Below are 18,497 nucleotides of genomic sequence, written 5' to 3'. Positions count from 1 at the left end.
AAATCGCTAGAACAGCATGAAAACATAAATCATGCTCCCTACCCGCGGCTCAGGATGGGACTGGAGGCGAAGCTGCTGTTTGCGCTGTTTCTAAACGCCCTGGGTTGGTGCTGGGCTCCGCCAGCCCGAAGGGAAACGACAGCCAAGGACAGGGGCTGAAACGGCGAGACCGCGGGTACCTCTGAGCCGCGCCCAGCTCGCAGGGAGCCAGCTGGAGCCCAGTTCAACCAGCACCCGAGCCTTGACACCCCTCCAGTGCCAGCAGCCTGCCCAGAGTGGTACCGGAGGGGCACATCCTGCACCGGTCCCTCTAACCCAACAGCCTCACAACCTGCAGCATCCTCACCCTCCTGCTCTGGATGTGGGGCACTGCTGGTGGCAAGAGAGGAGGAAGAAGAGGAAGCTCCTGCCAATGCTCCTGGCCAGCATCCATGCTTTTTTTCCTACTTTTTTAATCAACAACTTAAAATCCACCTATTTCACGGCGGTGAGGTATTTCGAGGCACGCTCGTTAGCACCTGCTGCAAGCATCCCCGCGAGCAGCACTCATTCATCCTGTCTGCCCACGCACCGTCGGCAGCGACAGCGGGAGGGGAGGGTCCCCAGGATCTGTGTCACCCTGCACGGAGCCGGCACGAGGGACACTCACGCCAGCCTCCTGTCCCCTGCACCAGGCGAGGGGATGGACACCCGTAACCCGCCCCACCGGACAGCGTAACTCCTCGCAGAGACCTGACACGCTCATCTCCCCCACCACCACCTGAGCAGGGCAGGATCAGGCCCCGTGGGACCTGCCAACGGCGTTTTCCCCTTCCACCTCCTCCAGCCCAGCTGCAGCGCGGGGCTGTGGGAGGTGGGAACGAGGCAGCGAAAGGTATCAAATGTGGCACCAACCCCAGCCATAAATAATCTCCCGAGCGCAGCCAGGTTTGGCAGCCATTCCCCCACCTTCTTTGGGAGCGTCCTGGATTTCTAACCTGGAAACAGAGCGAGACCGTGGAAATAGCAGCCACTCTCCCCCCCATCTGCTGAAAGGATGGGGATGAAAAGCAGCAGAGACAGGTCAGGTCAAGTCACAGCCTCACCCAGTTCCACGGGCATCACCGGCCACGGTGTAGGGATCTTACAACCCACAGGGACACAAATTGTGGCCTCTCCATCCGTTTCCCACCCCAGGAAAATTTGATCTCATGATTAAGACACAGGCTTGCCAAAAAGATCCTGCCTCGCGTCGCTTTTCCTGTATGCCCGGAGGCAAATCATCTCATCTGCCACATGCATCAGCTCGGCGTAGAAAATTTGTGGAATAATAGCAACAAGGAGGTTTTTCCTCCTCCCTGCCGTGTGGTCTCGTGTCCGAGGGGAGCTCAGGCTCCCCAGGACGGCATCGGCTGCACCCATGGGTGCCGCATCACACGGTGCTGCTCCGGCCGGCTGTCCCTGGGAGATAATCCAGGCAAAAAGACCATAGCCAGCCCTCCCCACCTTCCCCTGGGGTATTTAACGCTAACGCGATAATCTCCTCTCCCCACGCACACATGCGTTTTCTTGGAAGAGCAATAAAAGAGAATAAAAATGCGAGTCTGGGAATGCTGGACGTTCACTAAGCAACTGCCCCGGCCAGGCTTGGGTGGCCAAAAGGCAGAGGGAAGGATGCCCACGGCTCCGGGACAGCCTGACGCAAGCCAAGGCGAAGCGCAGCCGCTCGGCACCGCAGCCGCACTCCACTCCAACACCACCAGCACAGGGAAACCACCCCGGTTTAATCTACTTTGGCTTGAAAAATTGGATGGTGGAAACCTAGTGGGTTGGGACCATGGTTTTAGGGGGATACGTGGATTTTTGGCAGGTTTTGGCTGGAGGCAGAAGGAGCTGCCCAGCCTGGGCTCTCGCAGGCACATCCTCGCCAGCCGAGCCCCGGCCTCAGCCCTCAGCATCCTCCAGGGCCACACACCCCAAAAGCGCTGCCAGCACGGCAATCGCCGCCGCAGCAGCACCTCACCCCGGGCAGGCTCTCGGCAAAAGCATCCTGGGTGCTGCGTGCACATGAATCCTCAGCGAGGATGTGTGAGTTCGGTCACGCAGAGCTATTGATTCAGGAGCATTAATTGGTCTTCACTGTTCAAATACTGACCTCAAATAGAGCCATTCCTCCCCTTCCCCCCTTTTGCTGGATCCTTCCCCTGGGCTCTGCTAGTTTAAATACCAGAATACCTACCCTGGCCTTGGGGAGGCTCAGCGTTAACTGTACATTTGTATCTAATTTATAGCCAGGCTCCTCACAGCCTTAATGAGCGTTCCTCTAACGAGAGAGGGGGAAAAAGGACACCTACTGCAGGGCTGTTTGCTGCCAGGCTCGGAGCCGCACAGCCATCAAGGGGGAACTGGAGAAGGCTCTGCCAGCTCTGAGCTCCCGGGTTGAACAAATCCTGTTCTCGGGTGATGCCCAGCTGGAGCGAGGGCACAGCCTTTCCCCTAGGAATGATCCCGTGCTTATCCCAAAGGAGGAGCGCGGCTCCATCCCGCCCTCCAGCCCCCCATGAGTCGGGAACGCAACAGCCCTTGAAGATGCTCTAATTCTCATTATTTCCTTTGGCTGATTCCCTACCCGTGGCATCCCAAGCCAAAGCCCACGAGAGAGAAAACAGCCAGGATTTCTGATTTAATTAAACCTCGTTGAGCTGGCTGCAGCCCTCCTTTGCGCTGAGGCCGTTAGCACCGAGCCTTACACACACATGGCGGGATGAACCCACGCCAACACCGGGGAGCCAGAGGGGCAACTCCTGCCCGATGCTGACACAGGGGTTCCTGTTAAAGCCCAAGGCTGGGGCTGATCCTCACCCCAGAAGAACCACACGCTTGCCAGGGTACGAGGCCCAAGAAGCCAAGTAGTTAGAGATTCTACCCTGGGATCTTCATCCCAGCGTCAAAACCACTTTGGAAATAGCAAGCTGACCTCATGAGATCTTTGGAAGAAATTCTTCACTGTGAGGGCGGGGAGGCCCTGGTTGTGCCATCCCACAGAAGTGGGCATTTGCGCTCCCTCGCCAGCGAGCCCAACCAGCCCCAGCAGAATCTGAAAGAAAAGACACCTCAAAGATAACTAAACTCCCCCAATTTGCACCCAAAATATCCAGGTGGGGAAAAGAAGGAGTCCCTGTCCTGACTGGCGTGCTCTGGCACCTTCTCCATCCCCATCAGCCCGGGGACATCCCACCAGGCTACACTACAAGCTGATTCCCACGAAGCCCCCGAGGTCCTGCAGCCCCCCGAGCCCCCTGGTCTCACACCGGGCCCCCCCTCCTCATAGCAGTGGGTTCACCTCAGGATAAACCCCACTGCCACCCCCCAAGAGCAGAGATTTAACGCAGCGATGCTAAAAAACTACCCGGCCCGTTTCCATGGGTACGTGAGGCACATGTTGCTATGTGATGTTCGGCCCGTTACCATGGAGACGGCAGGGATGTCACCACTCAGGGCTTATTAGTTGCCATGGCTATTAAAAGGCGCTTGTCCTCTGGGGACCAGGAAGGACCAAGGCTACCACTTTCCCCTGCACTTCTCTCTGGGATGGCATCAGCTCCCTGGAAGCCCAACGCGAATCCAGCCGTGAGAGTCCCCATCAGCCGGCAGGTCCCCGAGGCCAGGGTGATGGGCACCTCCGAGCTAAGATCAAGAAGGAGCCCAGCTCCACAGTTTCCCATGGAGAGCAGCATCAACGCCGAGGCCATCGCATGCCCCAGCCTTGCCCACACCCCAGCAGAGCACCCCAGCAACGTCGATTTATGGGCTAGAAGTGACAGAGAGTTTCTAACCCCCAAGGTGAGCACGTGGAAGGACCTGGCTGCCATCTGCCCACTGAACCCCGTTACACCACCCATCAGCACAGCAGGGAGGATGCATCTCTGCCCCATCTTGGAGATGACCGCATGACCAAAACTGCGCATCGCCAGCCAGAAACACAACAGGACTCAGCCCTTAGAGAAAAGGCAGCACTGTGAAACAGAGGAGCATCGTCCACACCAAAGTCCTGCAGACAGCTCTAACCCAGACTTCCACACGGGGAATGGAAGCCAAAAGGCTTTAAACTAAGGAGGAGCTGCTCAGTCTCTCCCTGGGGGGCAGCACTGAATGGCCCTTAGGTTCACCCACCATCTCCACAGGCAGATTTCCAGCCCTTCCCTCCCCGCCGCCTCGCTCAGCCTGCATCGGGCAGCCACGCGGCACAGCACAGCCCTCGCCTGCTAAAGGTCTCGGAGCTCCTTGCCCCTTCTCCAGCCCCGCAGACACCTGCGCTGCCAGGAACCAGGACCTCGGCACAGGATCCGACCCCAGCCTCACCCCGCTGCCAGCAGCTCCCAAGTTGGGCTTCATGCCCCAGCTCCAACCCCAGCCCTGAACCCACCACCTCAGCTTCTGTCTACCTGCACTCCAGGAGGAGAAAGAGATGCAAGAAAGTCCTGGGAGCCGTTTTCATTCCCCACCCCCCCAGCTTTAGACGAGCCCAAGACTGTGTCTGAACCCATCTCCATCCCACCAAAACCCACTTCCCAACAAGCTCAAAATGGGGGTTTATGCCACCATATAAATCTCCATGGAAAATACTTACACGCTTTATTAAATAAATTAAAGGTATTATTTTCTCACCACTTTGTTCGATATTCAAGGAAGGATATAATTTTTCATTTAACTCCATTGGACAAAAAAATAAAAAAATCCACAACTGAAAACCTATGGAAAGGTGTAGTGGGGAATTAGATTCCTCCTACACAATACTACAGGATGATTTAAATATCTCATATAGGAATGTAACACGTTATTAAATTGTATGGTATCTTTCTAGAAAGACCTACAGTACAGGATTCTAAAAATTCCTCCCCAGCCCTATTATGTTTCAATTTAGCCCAGCTGGCTTCCTTTCCATTTCATGCTGCAAGACTTTCCCTGAAAGGTTAGGGTTTTAATTGCGCCTTGAAATGCTGCCGTGATCACGCTCTGAGAACAGCTCCAAACTCCTCCGGATGGAACAAACCCAGGAGGGACCCCTCCAGCCTTGGGGTGGATGGAGGGAATGGAGCGACCGCACTCTCTCCCACCATCAAACCCTCTCGTTGTTGGCAGAGGGGAGAGAGTACGCGGCCGGGGCACAGCTTATCCCATCCCCTTGGCTACAGAGGCACAAAGAAATTCCATATTTCAATTCAACCTCTCGCTGCCCTCTCCCAGAACTCACCACAACAAATACCAGGGGGACTCAAATGGTTATCGGTGCCCCAGCACCGTGCGCCCGTCCCCCCTCTGCAAGAAAAGAAGGGTTAGGAATAAAAGTTGCCTTTAGCTGTTGCCATAGAGACTCTGCAGCTCAGCACAGAAACCCCAAATCTTGTTGAAAAAGGAAGAATTTAAGATTTTAATCAGCAAGACCGCACATGAGGCCAGGAGAATCCGTGCACATCCTCGCCTTAACTGCCTCTGCCTTGAGATGCATTCAGCTCCCATTTAACAGCATCCTAGGAGCCATCCGGGAGCGGGGATGGAAAGAGAAAGGAAGGAAAGCCATGAAAACCCTGTCCGCTTTCGAGTATTTTCTCTCCCCACCGAAGCAGCTTCTCACTGCCCAGGCTGAGTTCTGGACCAACAACCCCCCGGCCAAGCTGTTTGTGTTCCCATTTCCTTCATCCGCTGCCAGAGAAGGAAATAAAACTCAACAATACGAGCGAGGCAAAATATTCCCCGGGCTCGCCAGTTCTGCTCCCATAAACTTCACCTCGCGGCGGCGGGGGAGGAAAAAGGGAAAAAAGAATCCCACTTTCTAGCACCACGAGATGTTTTTGTGACCGTCTCGAAATCGCTCTTGTCTGCCGCATCCGCCACATTTACTCCTGACCCGACTTCCACCGCGACCGCAAATCAAACACCGGGGGATAAACTCACTGCTCTGGCATTCGCGCCGCTTGGCAGAGCCCCGGCGCGGGCCGTGGCCTCCGGCTAAGACAAACACCGCCGGGAGCTCGCTCCGGTGGCTGCCTCTCCCCGCCGGCACGCCGAGGTGGCCGAGGAGCTGATTTTACCACCATTTAAGACTTGTGGTGAGTTTGGGAGGGGATGGAATCCGCCAGCGGCTCAGGGATGGGGCAGTGGTTGCACCCGGCGGTGCGATGCTGGGACAACCAAAGCCACGGGCGCTGCCCCGTGCCAAGAGGTGTTGTGTTTCACGCCTGAGGCTACGAAGATTTAGGAATACCAAAACAAGAAACCTCAAAACAGAGCAGGGTTGGCCCAGGGAATATTGTTGTATGAGCTCAGCCTCTTCAGAGCAGTGGAAAAAATCACGCGCTGACCCCGAAGGGATGGCGAGAGGACGCGGTGTGCGGGGGCCGAGCAGAGAGATGTGCCACCAGCATCCACCCGAGAGGCCCAAAGAGGAGCAGGGAGGGATGCGGGCGCCCGTGGCAGCACCCTGCAGGACAAAGCGCCCCCCGACATCCCAGTGCTCCAAACTGCTCCACAGCCCTGACCCCAGCGATGGACCCGGAGCCAGGGGCTCAGCCAGGCACCCCACGAGCCGTAGAGCCAAGCTTGCTGTTGGCTTGGCTGAGGTGCCTCACCAAGAACTTCCACCACCATTGAGTCCCCATCCGCTCGGCTTCTCCGCCAGCCCCTCTCGTCCACCTGCTGCTGCACACACAGATGCTCACCAGGATGAAGGTTTATTTGCTTTCTGCTAACCCCATCCCTCCCAGCTCCCCCACATCACCATCAGCTCCTCCAGAAGCCAGGAGGTGAAGTCAGGACCTGGCTGGCAAGGATGGAGATGGTGCGGATAGGGAATTACAAACTAAAAGAGCCACTCCAGCACCACCTCATCTTTAGAAATGAGAAGATTTTGGCTTGAAGGTCACTGAGAGAGGAGTTTTGTGACACTCTTCCATATTTTTGCTCTTTTTTGATGGGAAAAGCAGGTCCCACCACCATGCTCTGGGCTCTGCTCAGCCCCAGGTGTGCGTGCACCCCTGCCACCGCCCGGGGCTCCCCCGGCTGCTCTCAGGGCCACTGCCAGGCTCAGGGCAAAGGCTCTGCCTCACATCCTCACTCCTCACGCTCTCCCTTTGCTCCGAACAAAAGCGCCCATGCACCATGGGTGCAGCCAAGCACCTGCAGGGCCTCGAGAGACAAGGCTGAGGCAGAGGGTACCATCTCCTGTCCCCAGGGAAAGGCTTTGAGCCGCTCCGCACAGGATTCACCAAATCCAGGGAAAGGCTCCCAAGCAGCCAGCGCTGCCAGGGCCCCCGGCCTCCCCCGTGAGCAGCTCCATCCCCCCTTGAGCAGCTCCCTCGCCTGCTTTCTCTCTTGCAGTGCCTGTGTGTGGGTGTATTTGGAAACGAGATCTTTCCAGCTGAACTGCAAAATGAAATGCAGAGATCACAACTCCTCGAATAGCTTCATCGGGCGCGCACATACACACACACATCCCAACCTCCATCCTGCCCCCGATGCAAAGCCCAGGCAATAGTAAAAAAGAGGTGGAAAAATCAAGGTATTTGGCAGATGAAAAGAGAGAATTGGGAGAAGAGGAGGAGGGACAGAAAAGCACTTTCGGTGCATCCTTCCGTCCCCCAATTCACCACTAGCTTTGCAGCCTGACCGCTGCTTGCTCAACCCTCGGCGCTCCCAGAGCTGAGACAACCCAGTTTCATGGGGCTACGAGAAAAGAGAAAACAAAACCCAGCAAAAAAAGCCAAGCCCAAACCCCAGCTGCGAGGTCTGAACATCCGCTGCTGGAGGAGCCAGAGCCCATTTACTGAGATGAAGGCAGCAGCGTCTCCACCCTCACTGCGGGTACCCCACGCTGCCCTTGGGCTCCTCCGCTGTTTTCCAGCCTCATAAAAGCCAGGATTCCCCTGCGCTGCTGCCACAAGCGGTTTCTGAACAAGGGGCTTTGATTTGCCCTCGGCGGGGGAAATCGCTCCCACGGGAGCTCAACGTCAGTGGCTGGAGCTGGAGCGGAGAGGCAGAGCTGGGGAAGGGCACAGGACGCGCTCCTTCCTAAGGGATGGGCTGGCAGGGTGAAACGGAGCATCCCAACAAACCCCCTCACGGCAGCAATGCCCAGCCCGGGGCTCAGAGAAGGGGCAGGGCAAGAACAGGAGCTGGGGCTTGGAGCACTGTTCACCCGGCACAGGGACTTCTCTGCTAACACGGGCTGTGCCAGAGAACGGGGTCAACATGCGCTGCTGCAAGGAGAATCACACAGGCAGCGAGTTATCCATTACACGAAACCCAAGAGGTGGGAAGGAAACATCTGCCTTAGCTAAAGGAAGGACAGACTGCCACAGCTCAGCAGCCCAGGGATGTCCTAACGCTGGCTCCAACCTCATAGGGGACCTCGACAGGTCAGCCTGGCCCACACCATCACCAAACCACAAGCTTCCCAAGCTGCTGACCCACATGTATGAGGATACAAAAGGTCCCAGACACAGAGAAGTTCACCCATCCATGTTGAGCCACGAAATGCCCCGTGCCAGCCCCCGGGGCTCACGCAGGGTCGGCATTGCCTCCGCTGGGTCACCCAGACCAGAGCATCCCCACAGCATCGAGGGCTGAAAGGGAAGATACAGGCTGCCCAGAGCAGTGGTGACTGCTCCATCCCTGGAGGGGTTCCAGGCCAGGTTGGATGGGGCTCGGAGCCCCTGATCCAGTGGGAGGTGTCCCTGTTATCTCACTGAGGCACCCTCAACACCCAAACTGCCTCCAGGTTACAAAATCCCACACAGAGGGGAAAAAAGGAGTGGACAAGAGTAGAGGTTCCAGCAGTGATCCACCCCGACCCTGAGCTGAGGAGCTTCACCCCATGCCTCTTCCCCAGGTCTAACCGTGCTCCGCGCCCTCCAGCCCTGAGCCGGACGGAGGGTTCCAAACAATAAAGCGATTTATGCGAGGCAGAGCCCTTCAAGATTTATGCCACGCACTCACGGTAAACTGCAAACACGTTCCTCTCTGCACGTGGCTGAGTCCTTTGTCAGAGGAGTTTGGATTTTTGACCCCAAAAGTCAGGACAAGTCTCAGAAGGAGCATCAGAGACAGCCCTGCGCCGTGACCCCGAGCAGATTATGGCCTCAGGGGTTCATCCCAAGACATATTTATGGTCCTCCAAAGCCGGATAAGTCAATAACCACATACAGTAGCAGTTACAAGTCAGATATTAATTTAATTCCTCTCCTCCCTGTCTGCCTGAATAAGCATTAATTCAATGGAACATCAGGGCTACGTTATTAATCATTCTTACTGGGGTTTCTGTTTTCTCCCATTAAGGTAGACTCACTACAGCCAGGTTATCCAGACTCAATGATTCCCAAATAAAAGGTCTCCTGCATCCGACACAGGCGCAGGGACCACGAGCCCAGACCCAGGTTTCCTCTATTGGCACCCAGTGCCGGCACAGAGGAGGATGGTTGAAGCACAGCCCATCAAATGCACCCGAAAGCCTTCTTCAACGCGCAGAAGAACAACATTTTATTCCTACAGACCCCAGGGCTGAGCAGGAGCAGAGACGTTTGCTCTCCTCAACGCAGCCCCAGGGAACTGTGCCCCCCTCAAGGCAGCGCTCCCGGCTCCCCACTACCCCCAGGGATGGATTCCTCCCATGTCTGGTCTCAACCTAGAGCTAAAAACGAACCTTATTCATGATGACCACCTCTACATGCACAGCACGGCTGGCAGCTTAAAACCAAATAAACGTTTTGGCAGAGGGAATCGAAGGCACGAAGGCAAGCCCTGCCCTCCAGAACGGAGCTCCAGCCTCGCCATGGGTTAATGAGCACTTTCTAATTGAATTAACAAATCATTAACAAGTCCCGTTGGCCATCTGGGCAGGGGAGGGCTCTGCCTTGGGCTGTGCTGGCCACCAGCGCCTTGGGAGCGCGCAGAGGCAGTCCAGAACACCGTAGGAGTAAGCGATAAACCTGACCTGATTAAGTTATGAATCACAGGAAATCCAGAAGGCATAAACTCCCCCAGGGCTGCCAAGGTGGGTGAATCCCCGCAAATCCCCTCACCCAGCTCCACCGCCGCCGGCTGCGGGTTTGCCTTCAGCCCCGGGGTCAGGGAGAGCATCGCAAGGCTGGTTCGGTGGAGGCACCAGGGAAGATCTCTTGGAAAAGACCCAAATTAGAGATAAATATGAGGATGCTTTGCATCAGGAACCCTGTAAGTGTGAGGCTAGGGTATGGATTATGGTAAATCAATCCCCTTTCCTTTATAAGCTTGGCTGTGCCAAGCTCCAGCTCTCACTCATCACCTTCTTTAGATTTCATTCCCATTTTCAGCCCTCTCCTGCCCTCACCCTGGGACTTCACATCCCGGCAGAGGGAGAGAGAAAGCAGGGAGGACATGAGGGACAGAAAAAACCCATCAAACCACATCTAGTTCCTTCCACCTAGGAAACGCATCTAAAATCCCGACCCAAACCACGTTTCAGGCACCAGAGCCAAACCAATAGACTGTTTCCATCGACTTGTGACTAACCAGTGAACTTCTGAAGGTTGAGTCATGGGCACGTCCCGATCCCACACACGCGGGCACAGCCCCGCATGGGGCTCACGCCGGGACCTGCCCGGTCGTGCCGCACCTCGGGCACGCGATGCTGTCGCTGGCGCCTCGACAGCCCCTTTCCCGTAAGGCCGTAACCAACACCGTGGCAGTCAGCACGAAGATCGAGCCCGAAAGTTCCTCTCAGCAAATATTCAGGCTGAAATGTGTGCTTTTTCCATCTGCTCGAAGCCTCTTTGCTGAGGCTTTGGTAGGAAGCAGATGTGAGAGCATCCCAAAGCACGGGTAGTCATTACTCACTCCGTTATATAAAACCATGAGGGTTTCCTTCTCTTTTTTTGTTTTATTTCTTCACACCAGGCCAGATTCCTGGGTGAGAGGCCAAGGCTGGCAAAGGTTGAAGCCAAAGGAGCCCAGGTTGGGGGAAACCTCTGCATGCATCACCAACCAAAGGGAATATATTTCCCATCTCAGTTGCTCAGCGGAGAGCCAAGGCACCGGGGAAGGGAAAGCCACGAGCTGGCCTCATAACAAACCCAGAAACACTTAGGCCTTCTAATTAACTAGGAAATTCATTCCCCCTCCAAACCACAACGAAGCTTCAAAGCTCTCCAACCTGACTCCGGATGCTCCTTCCCCGGTTCCCCGCAGACGGCCCCGCTCCCCTGGACCCTCCTCCCTATCTGCCGCAGCCAACAAAGCCACCAGGGGCAAAGGCTCCCCGGGGCTCCTCTTATAAAGGAAAAGGATTTCATGATCCAAAGGAAAAAGCCATAAGGGAGATTCATTTTGGCCGCAGGTTTCGCTCCCTTCCAGCAAAACGGTAGAAAAAGAAAAGGAGAGCTGAGAGAGACCCATCAGGGAACTTGGAGCGGTCAACAACTCGGTCTTTTCTGGATGGAAAAAAAAAGTGAAACAGAGTTTAAAGTCAAAATGGGAAAGAAGCATTTTTCAGCACGACGCCAAAACATCTGCAGGGGGTGCGGGGGGAGAAGAAAGCAGAAAGTTTTCTATGCATCATAAAATCCTGGGCATTTCCAGACCGGCTCCGACACTCGGCGCTACTGAACGGGGGAGAGAGCACAAAAGGCGACCAAGTCAAGAGCGGCGAGAGTCTGCCCAGAGCGGCTTCGAGACATCGGCCCCAAGGCTGAGCAGCGTTGGGGTGGTCTGGCCCCAACCTGGACCACCGCCCACCTGGCTGAGCCCCCCGTCCCAGGCACGAGGGGCCGGGGAGAGGCTGCGCTCGCCCCCAGCCTCGGCTCCTGGCCCACATGGAAAGCAGGTCTCCCCGCCGCCCCGTGTTCCGGATTTCCTACACAAGGCCAAAGCAGAGCCGTCCCAGAGGAGAGCAGGGTCCCTGGGCAGGATGGGGCCACCCCTCCCGGACGGGGCTCCCCACGCCGGAATGACATAACCATGAACCGCATGAGGCCGAGCCTTTTGTCTGCGCGCCGGGAGAGAGGGAGGGAAAGCAAGAAAGGAAGAAAGAAAGGAAGAAAGAAAGAAAACTTCTGGAAGTCATTATGATTCCTCTGCTCCAGTCTCCTTTTTGGCAGACAGCTCCCCTCTCCCCATCCCTCCCCCCTCCGCCAGCCCGCTTCAAAATGCCAGCCTATGATTTCTAAATGAGAAAAAGCTGTGCTGCGCTCCAGCGCTTGGATAAACTCCTACACAAACTTCCAGATGTGACACAACGGCCTGGAAGAGGGAATTCGCAGAAGAATCTCCTTAAAAAACACAGACTTACGCACAAGCAGGGAGCAAAGGGAGCGCCCAGCTGCCGGCGCGGCCAGGCAGCGCATGGATCCAGAGATCCCCGCGGAGATGCAGTGCATCACCTGCGTTAGGATCAAGCGGCTCCTGGATCTGCTGGGGATGCAGCAAGGAGAGGGACACTGGCCACCGCGATGGGAGCGGGGAGAGAGACGCCAACCACCGCAACGCGAGGGATGAAAGCAGCGAGAGAGCCACTGCACCCGGTGCCAGGAGGCCAACACCACTCCTGCCCAGCTCCCAAAGGGTTTGTGACCAGCAGGAACGATGTTCTGCAGTTATTTGTCCCCTGGCAGGAGAGAAATAAACACTTCACCTTCCCGCTGCCCTTGGTAAAAGGCGATGGGTGCTGTTTCTCGCTGGGATCCTCACGGGAGCCGGCAGGAGCCCAGGATGCTCCACCCTGGCCAGAGCAGAGCGAGGGGCTGCAGGAGCCCCCACAGCCTTAACCGAGCAAGTCCGGCTTCTCCTCCTCCCCCAGGAGCCAAAGAAGGGGCATGGAATCAGCGGAGGCTCAGCCGCAGGGTTTCCCTCTGCCCAGGGAAGAGCTGGAGGTGCCGGCTGGTGAATCAGGCCATGGCAGAGAAACACGTTCAGGTGCCGTGGGATGGATCAGATGCAAGCAAGGCAGATAGATCCTGACTCCTTTGTGGGGTTTTTAGATCAAAACAAGATCCCTTTCTGATCCAACCTCTCGAAACAAAGCATTTTGCTTTGTTGAACCAAAAAGTGATGTTGAAACAGATACGCTGAACTTTAAAGGACACCGCATGTGCTCTTCCCTCAAAACACACTCTTCTGATAAAAAAAGGAAAAAAAAAATGTATTTTTAGGTCTGTGCTACAGTCAAACCCTTCAAACAGAGGCACCCGGCTCTCCCTGTGAGCTGGCACAGCTGTGGAGGGGCGAGGACCCCAAGCATCCTCTGAGGGGACAGGGGTCCTGCTCACCCACTGCCCACACCATCCCCATGGAAGCACTTTGGGAGGAGCCACAGGGGATGGGAAGCCCAAACCGCAGCCCAGCTCAGCAGGTTCCGTCCTCATCCCCACCACAGAGGAGGCTCCTTGCTCCAGTGCAGTCGGACACACGGATGTGCCCCTCAAGGAGAGTCAAATCCAAACAGGTTGATGCATAGTAGTGCTGGGACACAAACCCTGGGGTGAGCCCGTGGGTGAGGGCTGACCACCATCCCCGGTGGGACCACTCCTGCCTCCCACAATGCGCTGAGCTCCAGCACAGCAGCTCCAGCCGTCCCGCGAGCCAGCCCAGCCCTCAGCTACGCCTCGGTGTGAGGCCCCAGGGGCTCCGGGTCAGCTCATAGAGGTCACCGACCACCTGCAGCTCTGCTGATTTCCAGTTAGAACTGGGAGCTCCCAGCAGCTTCCCAGGATGGAGCCTTTGATCGCCAACCTCTTGTTAACGCACAGCGAGCGGAGCCGTGCGAGGCAGCTGCTGGGAGAACCCTCTGGGTTCCAGCGCAGACCAAAGGCAGGGCTGGTTGCTGTGATCGGGTTGAGACGTTTTTCTTCCCTAAAGCCATTTTCAAAGCCCAAATCCCAGGGACCAGGCACTGGAGCGGCCAGGTGAGACAGGAGCGCTCCTCCCAGTGCCACCCAAACCTCTCCAGCAAAGGCATCCACAGAGCTGCCCTTCACCCTCCGAACCAGCAGGAAAAGATGGGATTTCAACCCTTCTGGGGCCACCTCCGCAGCAGGACACCTTTCAGCAGGTTGGGCAGCCCCGCGTGCGGCTCCCCGGGCAGCAGTGCTGGGGCAGAGGCAGACTTCAGAGCTACAATGGAGATCACAGACCCTTTCAGCTACGCTGCTATTTTCCTGTTCAGAGCTCTTAACACCACGCAGTCGCATCCTCCCCACTTTCTCCATCCCCGCTCTTCAAGCAGTCCTCGACTCTCAAGAAATAGCCTGGTTTCTTATCTCTGATCAGAGAAGCAGCCTGGCACAGACCCTGCGACAGCCTTTCATCCTCCCAGCCTTCACAGTGCTTTTATTTCATAAGTGAGTCAAATAACCAGCTTCCCTCCTCTTCTCCTCCGGAGATACCTGCTCCTCCTCTCCGTCACACACCAGCACGTCCTGCCTGCCACCGCAGCACTTCCCAGCCCCAAGCCCACCACTCCAGCACTGGGATCAGCAATCAGTCCGTTCCAGTCCTTGCGCCTTCCCTTTGCACCCCTTTTTTTCCTTAGCTGCGGCAGAGCCTTCTACCTCAGAGCCACGGAGGACACCGAGGTGGGAGACCAGGCTCAGCCCCCATCAGGTCTTAAGCTCACAGCACAGCTGGCCTGGCCAGGTTTTCACAACACAGCTTTGCAGGACTGATAGATTTGTAGGGTTTAAACCCCTAAGGTTTTCAGGCTCTGGAGTGCTTTTGGATCAGGACAAACCTCCAGCCCTAAGGGAGCACAGGAACAGCAGAGCAGCACAGGTCTCCTGGTCTGTAGACAGTGAGAAACCTCCCTGGCCCACGCAGAGGATGCTCTGAGTTGATCCATGGCAGAAAAACCCAACAAACCGTCTCCAAAGGGCTCTGCATCCTGTCTGGATTCAGCACACCCACTGTTGCCCTTGTCCCAACCCTGCATCCCAGCCTCGGCTTCCACGGTCACACAAGCAGCTAGGACAGGGACAGAAAGCATCCCAGGAGCTCCAGCTGCCCCCCAGGGCAGGTGAGGAGCTGCGGGTGCAGGAGCAGCTCCAGAGCCTCCTCCCTGCCAACAGCAAAGTTTATCAGCCAGGTTAGAGCACCACAAACCCGCCTTGCCAAGCCGCGCATCGCCACGGGCGCTGCTCAAATCCCATCCAATTTCTGCGCAGCCCGTCAACCTCACCCGCAGGAAGGTAAAAACCACCCGAGAGAGAGGCAGAAGCCAGCAAAAGCCTCAACCCTCGAGGCCAGGGCAGAATCCACCGGCCACGTGAGCCCCAGCGCTGTCACTCCTCTCCAGGGCAGCTGGTGGCAACAAAGACTTTCCAGCAACGTGATTGTACAGTTTCAGCACGGGGCACGATTCCTCGAAGATGTCAGCCTGAGAGGGGCCGCTTTACTGGCCCAGCACACACTAAAATAAAGCAGCAATAAAAGTAATAAATGCAAACAAGCAGCAGGCTCAGCCCCGGCGCTGGACTGAGCGCTGGAGGGATGAGCGAGATGCTGCTGCGCTGAACAGCACTGGGCGATGGGACACGGCACAGATGCCACTGCCTTTCTCTCGTCTGCAGGCTGACCTGCTTCATTTGTGGGGTTTATTTTAAATAAACTCCCCCAATTCTGGGTCAGTGACCCTGAAAACAAACAGCCGGGCGCAGCCACACGACTCCGAGCCCCACAGCATCGCCTCCCATGGCTCCCGGCAAGCGCCTTTCTCTGGTGGTAAGGAGTGAAAAATTAGTGACAAGGAAAATCCCAGCTTGCGGGACTGTACCTAACGCCCATGCCCTGCTCCAGCTGCCCTTGCAGGTGCCTGCGGTACCACTAATTTTCCAAGGACAAAAGTTAATCTGCTTGTATTTGCAGCCACAGAGGAGAAAACACATTTCAAGCCATTATTGGGGTGGGGATTTTACCGAAAACAACTGAAAACATGCAGATGTTAACACCTGCTTCCAACCAACCTCGTTAGTGAAGGGAAATAAATAAAAAGAGACTTAAAAACGTACTTAAATCCACCACCATAAAGAATATTAGTCGTCATCGGCAATAAGGACACGCTGGCTCGCAGCCTGTCATTAATATTTCCTCCCCAAAGAGAAGGCTTCCCAAAGTTCCGAGATATCCTGGGATGCTTAAATAAACGCAGCTTTGAACGTTTGAGCTGGTGTGGAAGAGATGTGGGGGGAAACTGCTGGGAGCGTTCAGGACTGGGAAGAGAAACCTCGTTTTCCTCCCTCCTGGGGGACATTTTAGGGAAGAAGGCAGCCTGTTTATCGGATAAGTTATTGCTGAAGCTGAAGTAAAACAATATTCCCAACTCCAGCAGAGCCTCACCACTCCTCCCGGGCACACCGACCTCAGCTGGGATGGAATTCCTGACAGTCGCCCCACGGCGGGAGCAAAGGAGGACTCGCAGAGGAGTTTCTGGCCCTTTACACCATGTAACACGTCCTCCCCTCTCCCGCACAGCCTCTCCCGCTCCAGATGGGGCTTTGCTGCCCGTCTCCTGCCTTTTGCACCGGCAGAGAACTTCCCGGGCAGCCCCTGCTGGAAGCCACATCGCTTCACTTTATTTCATTTTGGGTTCTTTTTGTGCCTGCAAATAATAAAGGGGACTGGGGTTCAGGGATGGTAAAACACTTGCGATGCTACAAACTGTGCACTGGTCGCGACTCAGCTCCAGGGGAGGCTTTAAAGGCACCGAGATCGCGGCAAGAAGCAATTTTTTCTATTGTCTTTTCTCATTCTTTCCCATCCCCTCCTCTTTGGAAAGCTTAAACTTGAGTAAAGCAGCTCGGACCCTGCGCCAGGGAGTTTGGAAAGGAGAGCGGATGCTTTTGCGGGGTCACAGCTCACTCCAGGATCCGGTGCACAGTGGCCGATATCCCACCTCGGGGAGCGGTGACCCCCCCCCCCCCCCTTGCCCGGACCCCTCGGGGAGCGGTGACCCCCTCCTTGCCCGGACCCCTCGGGGACCGCTGACCCCCCCACCTTGCCCCAAGCCAGGAGCATCTCCCAGGGGGTTGCGGAGAGCGGCTCTTCAAGCGCACACGGTGAATTATTTAGGGACCCCGCAGCCGGGCAGCAACCAACCCATCGCCACCACCGCCCTCCTCCTTCCAACCCTCGGGGAAGGGTCCAGGGAGCCTAAAACGGGCGAGAAACGGGGCCGGGGGAGTAAGGAGGGCTCTGCAAGGAGGGAGACCGCGGTTAGCGTCCCTCGGTGTGCGGAACGGGGGTACCGGAGCCCCCCCAAACCCCCGCGGAGCGGCGCAGCGGAGCCCCTGCGAACAAGGGGATCGCGGCGGGGTGACGGGGGAGCCCCGAATCCCCGCAACAACCCCGAAAACTTCCTGTCTGGGCACCGGGGAGGGGGATGAGCATCCCCCAGGTGCCCCACGACCCCCGACACCGCGGGGATGGGGGGCGACGGGTCCCCTGACCGCATCGCCCGCTCTATCCCCCGGGGGGGGGCTCCGGCCGGGAGATGCTCCGGGGGGGACCCCCGCGGGTCTTACCTCGGCGCCGAGCACCTGCAAAGGATACGGGTTACAGACCAGGCGGAGGCACCAGCTCCGCGGGCGGCTCTCCTGGCTCAGGTAGAAGAAGACGACGGGGGCCAGAGCCGGGTAGGGCAGCGCCTCCGCCTCCGAGCCGCCGCTGCCCGCATCCCTGTCCCCCGGCTCCGGGCGGCCCCCGGCCCCGGACAGGTCGTTAAGGCGGATAAAAGTCTTCGCTCTTCCCTGCTCCGGCTCCTCCTCGGCCGCTCGCGGTCCATCCTCGTCCATCCTCCGGCCGGTGGCCCCGGGGGGAGCCGGGGCGACGCGGAGGGGATGCCTAGCGGGGCGCAGCCATGGTGGGGGGCGGCTTCAGCGCCAGGGCGGCATGGCCGGGCCGCCCCCCTCGCCCTGCCCCGCCGTCTGCGGGCTCCGTAGCTCCTCCTCGCCGTGCCTCCGGGGCGCCGAGCCGCGGGCCAGGAGCTGCAGGAGGAGGAGGAGGCGGCGGCGGCGGTGCTGCTGCCTCCCCTCCGACCCCCGTTAGCGGCTGCGAGCGCCCCCCGCGCCCCCCGGCATCCGCGCGGGCGGGGACGCAGCCCGGGGCCGGGGATGCTCCAGCCGCGCAGCTGGAGCCCTCGCTCCAACTTCAAGCCCCGGCTCCTCCTTCCCCCCGCAGCCAATGGCAGCGCGGCCCCGGCCCCTCCGCGCCTCCCCAGCGGCTGCCGCGGGTGCCCGTCAGGGCCCGAGCCGGGCGGTCCCCCCCTCCCCCCGGCGCTGGACGGGGCGCACCCGCCGGGACCGGGCACCGCGCGGGGGGGGCGGCACGAAACGGGGTGCGGGGAGCCCTGCGCGGAGCTGGGAGGGGGGCTGAGCCCGCTGGGAGCCGGGGGAGGGGGGCGGCGAGGGGAGCCAGGGGACGGGGGGTGGTGGAGGTGCTGGTGATAATGAGGCAAGGTGGGGGGAAGGATTGTGAGGATGGGGCGAAGGGGAGGAGGGGGA

The 18,497-nt window shown here is 57.7% G+C and overlaps 1 protein-coding gene across 21 annotated transcripts in view; it reads right to left on the bottom strand.

Moving 5' to 3' along the window:
* CACNA1G (calcium voltage-gated channel subunit alpha1 G) overlaps positions 1–18,132 on the bottom strand; it is a 148,229-nt gene extending 130,097 nt beyond the window's left edge. For 11 of the 21 annotated variants that reach the window (XM_054083095.1, XM_054083096.1, XM_054083084.1 and 8 more), the window contains exon 1: positions 17,548–18,130. In XM_054083095.1, the coding sequence (XP_053939070.1) occupies positions 17,548–17,789 (242 nt within the window). In that variant the 5' untranslated portion in view covers positions 17,790–18,130. Of the gene's footprint in view, positions 1–17,547 lie in introns of all 21 variants that reach the window. The other 10 variants (XM_054083079.1, XM_054083092.1, XM_054083093.1 and 7 more) reach the window with 2 other exon arrangements.
* Between the last annotated feature and the right edge of the window lie 365 nt (positions 18,133–18,497).

This window comes from Cuculus canorus, chromosome 18 (genome assembly GCF_017976375.1).
Source record: "Cuculus canorus isolate bCucCan1 chromosome 18, bCucCan1.pri, whole genome shotgun sequence".
NCBI classification, from domain to species: Eukaryota; Metazoa; Chordata; class Aves; order Cuculiformes; family Cuculidae; genus Cuculus; species Cuculus canorus.
This window is presented reverse-complemented; position numbering and strand designations above follow the sequence as displayed.